Consider the following 13,500-nt stretch of genomic DNA (forward strand, 5'->3'; position numbering starts at 1 on the left):
GCTCAGACTGAGGCGTGCGTGCGCGCGCGTGTGTGTGGGTCATGTGATGTGATCATGTGTGGGAAAACAGATGGTATCGTGTAATCCAGTAATAAAAACTTAATTAATTATAAAACACGGAATGTCATGGAATTTGACATATTCGGGATTAAATTAATGTATGAATGCACAATTAATGTAAATGTAATGAATAAGTACAGTCCTTCGGACTAGTACATTGGTAATTAAATTGTCCAAATAAAAAAAGTTGCTGGTTTTTTCTGTTGTATGTTTTCTAAAATTAGATATTTTTCCTTTCTTACATTGCAGAATTATGAAAAGTTAAATGTTAGATTTCTTACATGAACAGGCCTATACCACCCCTGATTACAAATGTCAAGCAAACTGCATGTGAATGTAAGCTCCTTATTATTAACTTGGTTTTCACTACCTCCTGGACTGTTTTCACACGCACAAATTTGGGTCACAAGACTGTACAGGGTGGCTCAGCTTGGTTAAAATCCTTTAGAACTTGAAACACTGCTGCCCCACTGGAGCTAATTCCATGTACAGCCTGTATGCATAACACACACACTATTTTGAAAGCCATTCAGACAGGAAGTGTTCTTGGATACAGAACAGCTAGACGGAACACAATGGAAGTGAACAGAAGGTGCTTTTATAGACACATTATCTCCCATATACTGTTCTAAATATAAACAGTCAATATACTTGTATAAATGTAAATATTTGTAGTCTTCCCCCATATTCATTTGACTAGTACATTGATTTTAAATGGAGAAAGATTAATTGCACTTCATGGTGAATAACACTAGATGTACTAAGATAACAATGACTTTTTCATTTTCACTCAAATCATGAGTAAAACAGCACATTAACAGTTCATAAACACCTTTTGCTATCTAAACACTCTTTACAGTAGCGCATAACTACCAAGGCGATACATTTTAATCTTTGCATTTGGCTACATAACTAATAACATTTTCAAGCTTGCTTGGGTGGAATCAAATTAGGGCGTTGCCAGTATTATCAAATATTGATGTATGTCATTACTTTTCCTCATGATATTGTATTGATACTTTAGATCCCTGTATCGATATTATTATTCAACTATTTGTGCATTCACATCATCTCCAACAGTTCAATTAAGATGAAGCAGGTCGTCTAAATAAGTGCAAACTCAGAGTGGCGTTTCTCAGTGCAGTCAGAGACGCTTCTATGAGGTGCGATAGAGACTGAAACGGAGTCTGTTTCTCTCGTGGACACGCTGGTAAACGCACACACTCTTTATTGATGGAATACATTAAATCTTTTTATGTATCCTAAAGCTAAAATGTGACCAAAGTGATGAAAAATTACTGATAAAAAAACTGAGAGAGAATTTTTATCATTTGTAAGCAAAGTGGACATAACTGAAATATAGCAATATTTATTTGAATAAAATTGTGAGCATGTGAATCATAAAGAAATCAAACCATGATATTGTGATGTAACGCAATATAACGTATCATGATATGTATCGTATCGTGAGGTGGCTGGTAATACCCAGCCGTAGACCAAATTGTGCAGTAACTTAACGGATAGCTCACAAGTTGATACTTAAGCCGAAGTGTCAAAGAAACACCACAAAATGTGTTTTGTAGAACATATAACTTCACTTTAGGACTGCCGCGATACATGTAAAGAACCACGTAATGTCATTTTGCAACAGTGTTGCCACAGTCACGTTATTTTCATGAGATCAGTCTGCCTTATTCTGTAGTCTGTTTCCTTTGGAATGCTGGTCAATGGATAAACTAGCACCCTGTTGTTTAGCAGGGCAAGAAAGGCAGTAAATCTAGGCAGTGCACTAAACATGTCTAAATGCTGGTCAGTGGATCATGTGCGGAGAGAAAAACTGCTGTCAAGGGAAAGTTACTGTTTAGTTAAAGAAATGTAATGTAATGTAATTTCATTGATCCATAATTGCTTTCATAAGTCATTACTGATAGTAAGCGCTTGATGATCGCTGGTGTAAAACACACTGCTGGTTTTTGTCTTACAGGCACTGCAAAAGCATAAAGGGTTAAATTGTGTCTTTTTGGTTTGTCTGGTTGTCGAAGTTTAGGTCATGCTGGCCTCTGCTGCTGCTGCTCGCTTGAGATCTCTCTCTCTCTCTCTCTCTCTCTCTCTCTCTCTCTCTCTCTCTCTCTCTCTCTCTCTCTCTCTCTCCGTAAGCTTAGCATTAGCCGAGATAAGCTGCTCAGATCTCTGAGCCTTACCGCCCCAATACACACCAACATGTGCATGTACACACACACACACACACACATATGCACCCTGGTGCCATGTGGAGAATTGCACACTAATCACTGATGTCTCTCTCTCGCTCTCTCTCTCTCTCTCTCTCTCTGTATAATCTTCCTCGCCTGTACTGCACACACAACAATCACATACACAGTTATGTTTCATGATCTCGCATTTACACACTCAGAGATGGGGATCTACTGTCTCCTTTTGATCATTCTCTTCTCTTTCAGATTATAGGGTGAGAGCCCGTCCCCTTGGTGTCCCATCCCACAAACAATCTCTCCCATTAGGAACAAGCCCATACACAGACATATCACTATCATTTGTTCCTTGTTTTTCAATGAAAGAGCACACACATTATCATCAGCCCTGATGGATGTTGTCTCCTTTGGACTTTGTGTATGTGTGAGTTTGTATCTGATGAATTGGATAAGGATTGCTACATTTGCGATGTAATCAAGAGGTTTGCATGGGTTTTCCAGAACCAGGAAAACCATTCCAAAGTCCTCCAGAACTATGAGTGAGTTTCAAGGTAAGGACTGTCAGTAGTTATGTGCTAAGTAGGCCTGTCGCGATGATTAAATAACCATCTGATCGCTGTTATTTGATCTAACCGCAGTTATTTGAGACAACTGTGATTATTAGGCATTCTAATTCCAGTCACATTTTAATGCCCAAAAAGGGGAATTGAAAGCAAATATAATGTATAAATGCCATGCACAGCGCATTTGTGTGTCATTCAGTTGAACTCCGAGTCAAAACGTCACTCAACTGCACCACGGACGTCAACCAGCTCCTGTCCGGAGAAGCGCGTGAAGCGCTCTGATGCACGTGCTGTCAGCAGAGGCTCGCGCCAAACTCCCGTGAAATATAAACAAACAAGTATAAACTGTGATCGTGAACGCAAAGCGCTCCGGTTTGACTATGTACGATCGTGTACACGCAGTGTAAATGATACAGTGCCACAGATGAGACGATGCATGCTTGCTCTATTTCTGTGGAGTGATGAATTAATGAAACGAAATCTCAAAGGGTTTGCTTCATGAGAAACAAGGACTCGTGTGTTTAATCAGATTATTATAATAATGTGCGAAAGTGAATTAGGACAGAAATATTTTACTATTGCATAATATAATAAATATTAGATAAATTATAAAATATATATTTATAAATTATTATTTAATTTTTTATAAAAATATATGTTCAAAAAACAAGTGTAAATGTAAAAAGTAAATACCAAACCAAAGTTGATCAAAAAGAGAAGTATTTAGAAATATTTTGATATTTAAAACTTTATTTTTCATGTCATGTTTTTAAAGCCTTAAAAAGAAATCAGTTCATCCCTATTTTATTATTTGATTTATATATTCTATGTTAAATATAAATTACGTCTTAAGGTGTATGAAGCACACATGCAGAAAAAGCACACCTTAAAAATTATGACAATTTATATGACAATTAATCGTGAAAGCCCTTAATGAAACAATCATAGCCCTGAAACAGACAATTAATCATCATAATCGCAGTTATTTGTTTCTCAATTAATTTTCAGCCAAATGTCATAACCTTGAAAGTTCACCGTCTCAACTTGAGGTCAACAAAAGCTCTGTAACTCAGTTGTTTGAGTTGAAATGTATTTTTCTCCATGAAGAAAAACACTGTATGTTCTTCATCACAACCAAACAATGACAAAGTCTGGACTAGCAGTGGCTGGTAACTGACTGTTTAATTAAGTTGTGTTGGTTAGTGCTCACATTAGTCAAACAAAATCTGTTCTGCCCTGCTATATTTTGGAGTATGTTTGTAGATTTGAGTGTGTCTGGTGGACATGGAGTGGTTTGTAATTTGTGGGATTATAGACGTGGTTGATTGTGATTGGATGGTGTGAGGTAGTTTTTTGACTTTCTGCACACAATCAAGGGAAATCAAGGGTGAAGGCTCAAATTTGACCATTGCCCATAAAGTTGAATGTTGACATCATGTGATGGTAGATTGTTCTAGAAGCATTTTCTTTGTTTTCTCAGAAAAGGCTGGATCCCAATTCGAATATTTCTATGCACTGGCTGCTGATGGGGAAATTACATGCTTTTCAGTATTTACTAAGACAGTGCCCTGATATTAGGACATGCTACCATGTCATAAAATTGTGTCTTGATACAAATTACCTCTTTGTCCCATACTGTTTTCTTTGCATGTAAGTATTAGCATTTAGCAAAAATATTTTTGGTTAACTGTTAGGTTTATGAAATCAAAATGTTGCTTCTGCCTTGCTTTTTTCACTGTTGTTCTACAAATATTCTGTGTTTAATACAAGTTTAGCTAAATCAACAGCATTTGTGACATATTGATTACCACAAAAATGTACTTTGACATGTCCTTCATTTTCTGTAAAAAGAAAAAGAAAAAAAAAGTGATGCACTTACTTTAGAAGTGAACTTTGCATACTTTGCAAACTATTTGGCATACTTTTTTCAATGTTCTATGATTTGAGATGCACCTAATCTAGCATACTATTTAGAACAGTGTGTGAATTGGGCTGCAGCCCGTGTCATTACAAACATTTTTAAGAGAATAAAAGCTGCTAAATAAACATTCAATTTGGGCAGATATTTCTCTTCTTCCCTACCATACATTATCTTGGGTAACAAAAGCACGGCTCCTGATTTACATAAGCATTTATCCGATGCTTTGTACTAAGACTTAAGCCTCCCTCTGACTCTAGCAGTTCTGCTCTGCTGCACACAGTGGCATGGAAACTGTGCACAACAGAGCCAAGATGGACAACTGACAGACAGGAATGAAAGTTAGCTGGTGTGAAAAAAGGGAGTTTACTTTAGGGGTCTCACTTGAAATGAATTTATTTTGGACATTTTCAAAATTGATCATTGTGGAAATTAATTGTTTACGTTAATATTGCAAAACGCATATGGACTTTGTGCATGTAGCCTACGGTCTAAAATAATTACAATTAATACACTTCAGAAATGCAAGTATTGTCATTTTCTCCTTAAATATTCTTAGTTCAGTTTATTTGAATACATTCAGACTATGTTTAGTATTAATTTGTGAATTATTTAATTTATATTATTGAATTACTGTTAATAATAACTTGTGTACAAGATTCTGTATACTGTATTTCGGACCTTTTGGTCAAATGTTTTTATTTGAAATTAAGTCAAATCATAACACGCTGCGTAAACACAGTAGCCCACATAACATAGCATAGCGGTGATGATGTACATCAGCTGAATGTGCTTTCCCGGCGATTGCGGACGGTTGGGATGGAATAAGGAGGCTAATAGATAAACTGTACTTGTTTTCATGTTGTACTTTAACACACTATCATGGTGTATGCAGAAGACATAATGTTCGTAGAGAAACACTCCAACACTGATTACATTGAGCCCGCTTCATCTTCAACTGTGTGTCGTCTTCTATGTGGAGAAGAAATAATATGAAGCATGCAAGCGCCCTCTAGCTGCGGATGACTGTATAGACAGCCTTATCAATGTCTGCTGGCATGATAACTGAACGCAATTGTTCTGAAATTAATTAACCAACGATCGATAAGCTTAATCGATCAAATTGTTAATGAAGATTAATCGATTATCAATGAATCATTAACATCCCTATGCGGGACACATCTTCAGTGGGTTTTTAATGTAGGATTTGTTGTTAGCCATGACCTCTCACTATATAAATGATCACAAAGCCTGTATGGAGGATGTTCCCCTAAATCCTCCTTAACCTACATAGTCTACGGCCGGATTAAAGCCTGGCATGCACATTGCAACACACTGTGAATCCACTTGTTTTGAAGAATTGGGAGTTTAAATATATATATGATGGTACTAGAGGTGGGCAATATGACCATCATGGTATAATAATGATTTTATAACAAATGATAGTTGTAATGATAGTTTGTTTTGTTTTTAATCTACCAAAAAAGGCTTCATATATTAAATCGTAGTAGGGGTGGGCAATACATTGAATTTGAACTTTAAATAAGACTCAATACCACGTTTTTGCTGTGGTATTGAAATTGGTATTGAGAACCATGTAATTTCACTGGTATCGGTACTGACAGTTAATTGTCTGTTTTAGGGATCTCATGATTATGCAGATTAATTATCATTAAAACTGTCTAATTTGTCATAGGTGTAGGCTATGTGTGCTAGAGGTTGACCAATATAGGATTTTGCAGATACCGATAGTTCCAGAAATCGTTATCAGTGCCGATTAGTCAGCAAAACCGATATATCGGCCGACTTCTAATGTGTGCTTCATAAGCCTCAAGAAGTCATTTATTCATATTCACCTTTTGCATTAGTTCCTTTAAGGCTTTAAACTATATGACATTAAAAATAATAATTTAAATGTCAATATATTTAAAAATACTTAAAATATCTGTCTCTCTTTTGGTCAGTGTTACTCTGGGTCCATTTTGCATTAACACTGATGTTGTTGAAACCTAGCCAACCTATATTATATTATATAATATTATACTTTATTATACAATGGTAAAATATTTCTTTCCAAACGTATTTACTTTCACACGTTAATTTAAGGTTCTCTGATTATACCCACAAGACCTTATTTCACATGAAGAAAACCTTTGAGATTTTGTGTTTCTGCATTCTATCTTGTCCTAAGAAATAGAGTAAGCGTGCATGACACAGCACTCTTCTGTGTCACTATGTGTCATTAACACTGCGTGTATGAGCCCACAATGACAAATAACGTTTGCCATTACACAATCATTATATTTTAGTGAAATCGGAGCGCTTGGCGTTCACTAAAATCCTATAAATTCTCTCAGATAATGCTATTAATCATACAGGGACCTTAGGGGGCCGTAGATAATGAAAATATTAATATTACAAATTTTAGTTTATCATTAGATTTCTTCTGCGCCAGTGGGCACGTACCGTTAGCAGTACATCTTGTTGCAAGATTAAAGTAATGTACGGGAGCGTTCATGCCATCAGGATGAAAGGAAGACCTCTCTTGGATATACAGTGGATGTTCGAGTAAGTTTTATTTACCCACGACCACACATACAAATTATATGCTAATGAGAATGAAAATGTTCTTGATGTTCAGTTTCTTTAATGATTCTCGAACGTGCATTAATCCGGTGATACGAACAGAAAACCTAAAAAGACTAACATTTTCAAACACTGTTTCCTGTATTACTGTTGAGCGCCACAGCAACATTGCTGCTACTGAATATACAGTGTGAGACTAGACATAAAGCACTACCAGTAGACCGATTCCCAAAGAAATGACTCTTTTGAGCTGGTTCTTTTGAATTTACACTGTGAGACATAACAAGCGACAGTGTAATTGAATTCACAAACAAATGACTATTTAGAGTCGGTTCTTTTTTGTGAATCAACAACTGTTGTCCGATTCCCAAATGCACAAATCTGTGATACGGCTCTTTAATGTACATTAAAATACAAATGTAGTTTTGTTGTAATAAGTGAATAATCTGACAATAAAAAACTATTCTAAATTGACTATCTGGCAATTAAATATTACATAAATAATAAAACAATGCAATTCTTTAAAAATGCAGTTTGCTTTTAAACATGCATACAGTACTGTTGATTTTTCTCATATGTCTGTACAATCCACTTGTAAAATGCAATAAAAAAAAACAAAGAAAAAAAAAATGGGCGGTAAGAAATCTGACTGGCTGGTAAAACAAATGTCCTCTACCATCCACCTTGGCTGGTGGGCTAAAAAGTTTATTTCGTACCCTGGATGAGGGGATTGACAGGGCATCGCAGAATCAATATTTGTATCCATCCCTAAACTCAAAAAATATTTTTTATAATAATATTTTTTAAGATTTACGCATTACATTTTCATAAAAAAATGACATCAAATTAAATAGCATAATCTTTAACTAAATGTAATTGATTAAACTTACTAATTACATTTAGTTAAAGATTACGCAATTTAATGAAATTGAAATGTGAAAATGTAAAAAAAATATATATATATTCTAAGTGTACTAGGAACCACCCAGAACACCTTAGCAACCACATAGCAACGCCTAGCATCATTGATAGGAGTGTCAATATCAGTATGTTTTGCATCAGTAGTCAGAGAATCTCATTTTGCACGTCTTGGTGACCGTACACGTTAGCATTGGCCTTGTGTTTTTAAATTGGCTCTCATGTAATCTGGGTTAAATGCCGTTGGGTCTCCCTGACCATCAACTAAATGAACCAGATCTGTGAGACACACATATACACACACACACACACACACACACACACACACACACACACACACACACACACACACACACACACACAAACATACACATGTTGGTGCGGCTATCCTTATGAGGACTCTCCATAGACATAATGATTTTTATATTATACTAACTAAAGATGCTGTCCCCTAACACTAAACCGCATTTAATACCCTTGTAATTACCAGTTACTAACCTAAAAAATTTACTTGTAAACAACCCAAACCCGTCCACACACACGAAAACACACACACACTCGTTTTTAGGCTTCACATTCTGATAAACGTGTCACTTAAGTCTCAGTGGAGAACTGATCATTCCAGGTTAGATTGTATTTCTCTCTCTCTCTGTGTGTGTGTCTTTTCCCACAGGGCTGGTAGAAACTCTGTATAATTTATCCTTCCTGACTGTCTGAAATGTGAAACATTGAAATCTTTCATCACTATCAAACCACTTCCCTCTTTTCTGAAGGATTTCAGAAATTGCCCTCATTTGAGACATGGCCCATTGTTTGTCTCATGAAAGGTGATATCTAGAGTTTTTGGCAAGAGGTAAAATGGGAAAAAATGGTTTTATGTGAAATTCAAACTATCAAAAGTGTATTATGAATGAAGTTGGAATGGGATGATTTGTTAGTGACAATCAGTCACCAATGACTTTTGATAAAGTGGTCTTTGATGGTTAGGATCCATTTTTTCCCCCCACACACCATCTGCCCATGGCTTGTTCATCTCCTCCCCCACAGCAGTATTACAGATAGCACTCTTTAAAAATCAAAGTTTTGTGGGAATGTCCATAATACATGCTAGTGCTGGGCAATATGACAATATATATCTTGGTGACAATATAAAGTTTCAATCAATAGAGATTTTGCCATGTAAATATCCATGTGTGCAACATGGGCTTATCTATCAGTGAGACTGAAAATTTAAGAAACATGGACTGGTAGAGCTGTCACAATTATGAAATTTGGCTGACGATTAATTGTCAAACAAATAATTGCTTATGATTATGATGATTAATTGTCTGTTTTAGGGCTGTGGTGATTAATTGTCTTATCAAGTGCTTTTACGATTAATAATCAAAGAAATGGTCATATTTTTTAAGGTGTGCTTTTTTCTATAATTTCTGTCATTTTTAAATATTTAACTTCAAATATATAAATACAAAAATAAAATAGGAATAAACTATGGTTTCCTTTTTAAGACTTTAAAAACTTTACATAAAAAAATTATGTTTTAGATATCAAAATATTTCTATATACTTCAAATATATCTTTTTGGTTAACTTAATGTTACATTTACACTTGTTTTTTGAACTATTTTATAGTTTTTTAAATAAAAAATATTTATATATATATATATATTCCAGCCTGTATTTTAGTTTCCTTTTCCCATCGTGGACCTTTTACTTTGTTCCTGAGTTTGTTTAATTTTTGTTCTTATTCAATAAAACTACACTTGGATCCTAACCACTCGTCTGCCTCCTCCTGTCCCACACAAGTCATAACACACCTTGGGGTAATCAGTTTGTCTTTAGTTTTACACTAAGCATCATTTTTGTATAGGGCTTTCCATCTTAATATAGAGAAAATATTTTTAGCCTATACTTGATTTAAAGTCTTATAAAAAAGCTTTTTATTAAGCCTTTTAAACTCTTTTTTTGTCAGCAAAAAGTAGTCAAAGTGAGTTTACTGGGAAGAGGAAAATTCAATTAATAAATCGGGGTAATGGGAAAAATCTACACATGTCAATTGGGTTATTCTTACACTGTTTATGACCTTACAACGATAAAGGAACACCTTTAAGTGTGTTTACATGTACGTGTGTTTTTATCTTATTAAGCATAATCAGTGTAAGAACATACATGTAAATGCACTCAGTCACATCAGTACTCATCTATTGAGTCTTATTGTAAAGTTCTGGTTATATTTTTCCTTTTCATCTGCCATTACAGCTCCCTTGAGGGTGACATTATAACAGTCTGTTGCTGTATTTGAGTTTTGAATCTGAAGATTGCCCTATAGATATGACATGGCTATTTTCCAGTGTCTGAATGTACCACATATACAGTATTATTATGGAATATTATTCGAAAACAAAATGACTAAATATCAAAATATGAGCAGCAGCCTGTGTTGACAAAGTTGTGGCTCATGCATTGATTGGAAAAGAGACCTGAGCCTTGTTGTCACTGGGCGTTTTCCAAATGGCATTTTTGCATCCTTGAAGGACATTTCGCGAAGGGGATACCACTCAAAAGGTCGTTCCAAACAAAAGTAAGAATGTAAATTTTTTTCACAAATGGCCCTTTCAGAAGACTTCTAGCGAAGGCTACATTTAAACTGTAATAACATGTTCCCTTCAGAGTGCCCACATCAATTGCTCTGTCTTTTGTAGTGAGTAGGGCATAGGGGTGGTCCCTTTTGATTGGAATTCGCCCACTGTTTCACCTGAGACCTGCGGTGGACAGGAAGTGCAGAACAGTATTTTCCCACTCAGATAAACAGTAATGAGGTACTGTAGAACACAGAGCAAAACAAAGGAACGGTATGATTTATTTTTTTTATATATACTTTTTTTTAATGAAGGCTAATGAGAGCTTAAAAGAGTGTAAAAGTCTACACCCATGTGCATGCATTTTTGCAACAGTGTTGATGTAGATGTGTTAATTTCTGCGATTTCATATTTTTTGTGTAATATGTTAACGCGATTAATGCAGTTTTTATTTATTTTTTAACGTCCTGCAACTTCACGCGATAGGAGAAAGGTATCTCAAGTTGTTCCTGCCAGGCTACTCAGCCTTACAGGCTCTGATTAGGGTGGGGGTGGGTTTAGGGCATCTGCTACCTTCCAGGAACAACCCAGGCACTTTTGTACAGTTGGCAAAACTTCACCATTGTATTTCCCCACTTTGTGGCTAAAATTGGCATATATACATTTTCTGGAGGTGCACGCTTGGCGGTAGAGACTGAGAAAGACCTGTCCGCTCATCAAGCTGCAGACAGGTTTACTTGAAGAGACTGAACGGCAGCCACAGAAAATATTCGTTTTGCAATTTTAAACTTGAACAAATTAAACTTCAGCATGTTTTATGAAATAGATGTATAGTGTCATGTAATGCATTGGCAATGCACACTTAAGTTTCTCTTACGTTTGATATGAATTGAATCTGCCCATTTGATCCTATTATTAAAAAAAGATTTTGCCAAAATTGTAATTACAACATGTCCACTGATTTTATGGCATGTATTCATGTACTTGTATAAAAGATTATTTCCTGTAAAAATGTGTCAAACTATTCACAAATTATTATTATAATTTTTAACATGTACATTATAAATGATGACTAACTAGTTATTTGAGACAAAGTATAACGTAAATATATTAATGGTGATTGTTTTTTGTGTTTGTTGTAATGAATCATGTACTATAATTTAATCATGATTAATAATAGAAAATGTACGATTAATTAATAAATAAATATCGATTCACAGCCCTAATGTTAAATTTCTTTGAAATGCAACAAATCTTTGTTTTTGTCATCAACAAAATGAAAAAAAAAAAAAAAATGATCAAGCCTTTTTTTAAATCCTCAATCCTCAAAATAATTGATAGATTACTCAAATAAACAAAATGATAGTGACAGGCTTAGATAATATTTTATTTTTGTGTTTAACATTAAAAAAACAATATGAACACAGTAGAAGACCGTGTAAGAGAAGGTGGAGGAAAATATATATAGCTTGTGTGACATTTTGGTGAGATAAATAAGAGGTGAATACATCTCACACGTGTGTGTGTGTGTGTGTGTGTGTGTGTGTGTGTGTGTGTGTGTGTGTGTGTGTGTGTTTTGGACAAATTAACATGGAGTATCTGTTGTGGGAGAGAGTGGGGAAAAGTATATATATATGTAAATATTGATCTGTCTGGATCACTTTCGCCCCCGTATGCCATATTTTTGTCCTTCTTAAGATGTGTTATGTTTATGAGCCTCGTCTCTGAATTCTCAGTGGTTCCTCCATCTGAGAATTCCCAGTCAGTGTGGCCAGCTCCTCTGAAATGCTTAGATGTTTTAAAACAATATAAAACACTTTTATTTTCACCTTCTTGGGATGAAGTCTTGATTTGGTGATTAACAAACAGCTCTGTTCTTAGAAAGCTTTGTGTTTTCTCATAATAATGCACTCTTTCTTTGTCATCCAGGCTCTGACTTCCATCTCAGAGCAGATGAGAAGTTGTCGTGGACGGAGTCATCTGCCTCTGGACAGAAAACCTACACCATTCCTAGCCCGACAGAGATGCACACCGTTACCAGACCAGGTCAGACAGACACACACCATACACTAATACCAACTCAGTTCCCAGCTTTACTGTGTGTGCTCATCTAGCATTTGTGTGTGTAGTTGCAGAACCTCTTATACTGAAGATCGATGAAAGACAAAGACTTGCCCGCAAACGGAGGGAGGAGCTGGAGAAAGAGAGCGGTATGACCCATACTCCTATACATACATTGTAAAGGCAACACAATTAACTTCTGTAATGTGATGTATTTCCAAGTGAAATAATATTCATTGTGAAATAGTGTGGGATGAGACTTTATCTATTTATATTAAAGAAATATATTTACATAATTTATTTTTCAGCCCTAATGACTTTGGTTACATCAACAGAAAAGATGTTTCAGATGTGGAGGAAGTTAGTGGATTCAAACACTATTCAGACAGAATTCATTTTTAAATTGATGTTTGAGTTACAATTGTTAACATAGGACTAGGAGGATTGCTTTAAGTTTTGTGTTTGATCTAACCTATATTTTAATTTGGATTGTTGTTTGTGTCCCATGGATTAAGATTCTGACATCTGAGACTGTCAAAACAAGCCGCCTTCCAATAACTGATCGCTTTTAAATGACACCTATTTGGCTTTTCACTGATCTTGCCT

General features: G+C 35.4%; 1 protein-coding gene across 1 annotated transcript in view; it reads left to right on the forward strand.

The window, feature by feature from the left end:
• The first annotated feature begins 2,672 nt into the window (after positions 1-2,672).
• Positions 2,673-13,500, forward strand: part of map7b (microtubule-associated protein 7b) — a 33,212-nt gene continuing 22,384 nt past the window's right edge. The window contains exons 1-3 of the mRNA XM_052105807.1: positions 2,673-2,821; positions 12,763-12,879; positions 12,963-13,043. Of these exons, the coding sequence (XP_051961767.1) occupies positions 2,806-2,821; positions 12,763-12,879; positions 12,963-13,043 (214 nt within the window). The 5' untranslated portion in view covers positions 2,673-2,805. The remainder of the gene's footprint in view (positions 2,822-12,762; positions 12,880-12,962; positions 13,044-13,500) is intronic.

The sequence above is a fragment of the Xyrauchen texanus genome, chromosome 35 (assembly GCF_025860055.1).
Source record: "Xyrauchen texanus isolate HMW12.3.18 chromosome 35, RBS_HiC_50CHRs, whole genome shotgun sequence".
In the NCBI taxonomy this organism is placed as follows: domain Eukaryota; kingdom Metazoa; phylum Chordata; class Actinopteri; order Cypriniformes; family Catostomidae; genus Xyrauchen; species Xyrauchen texanus.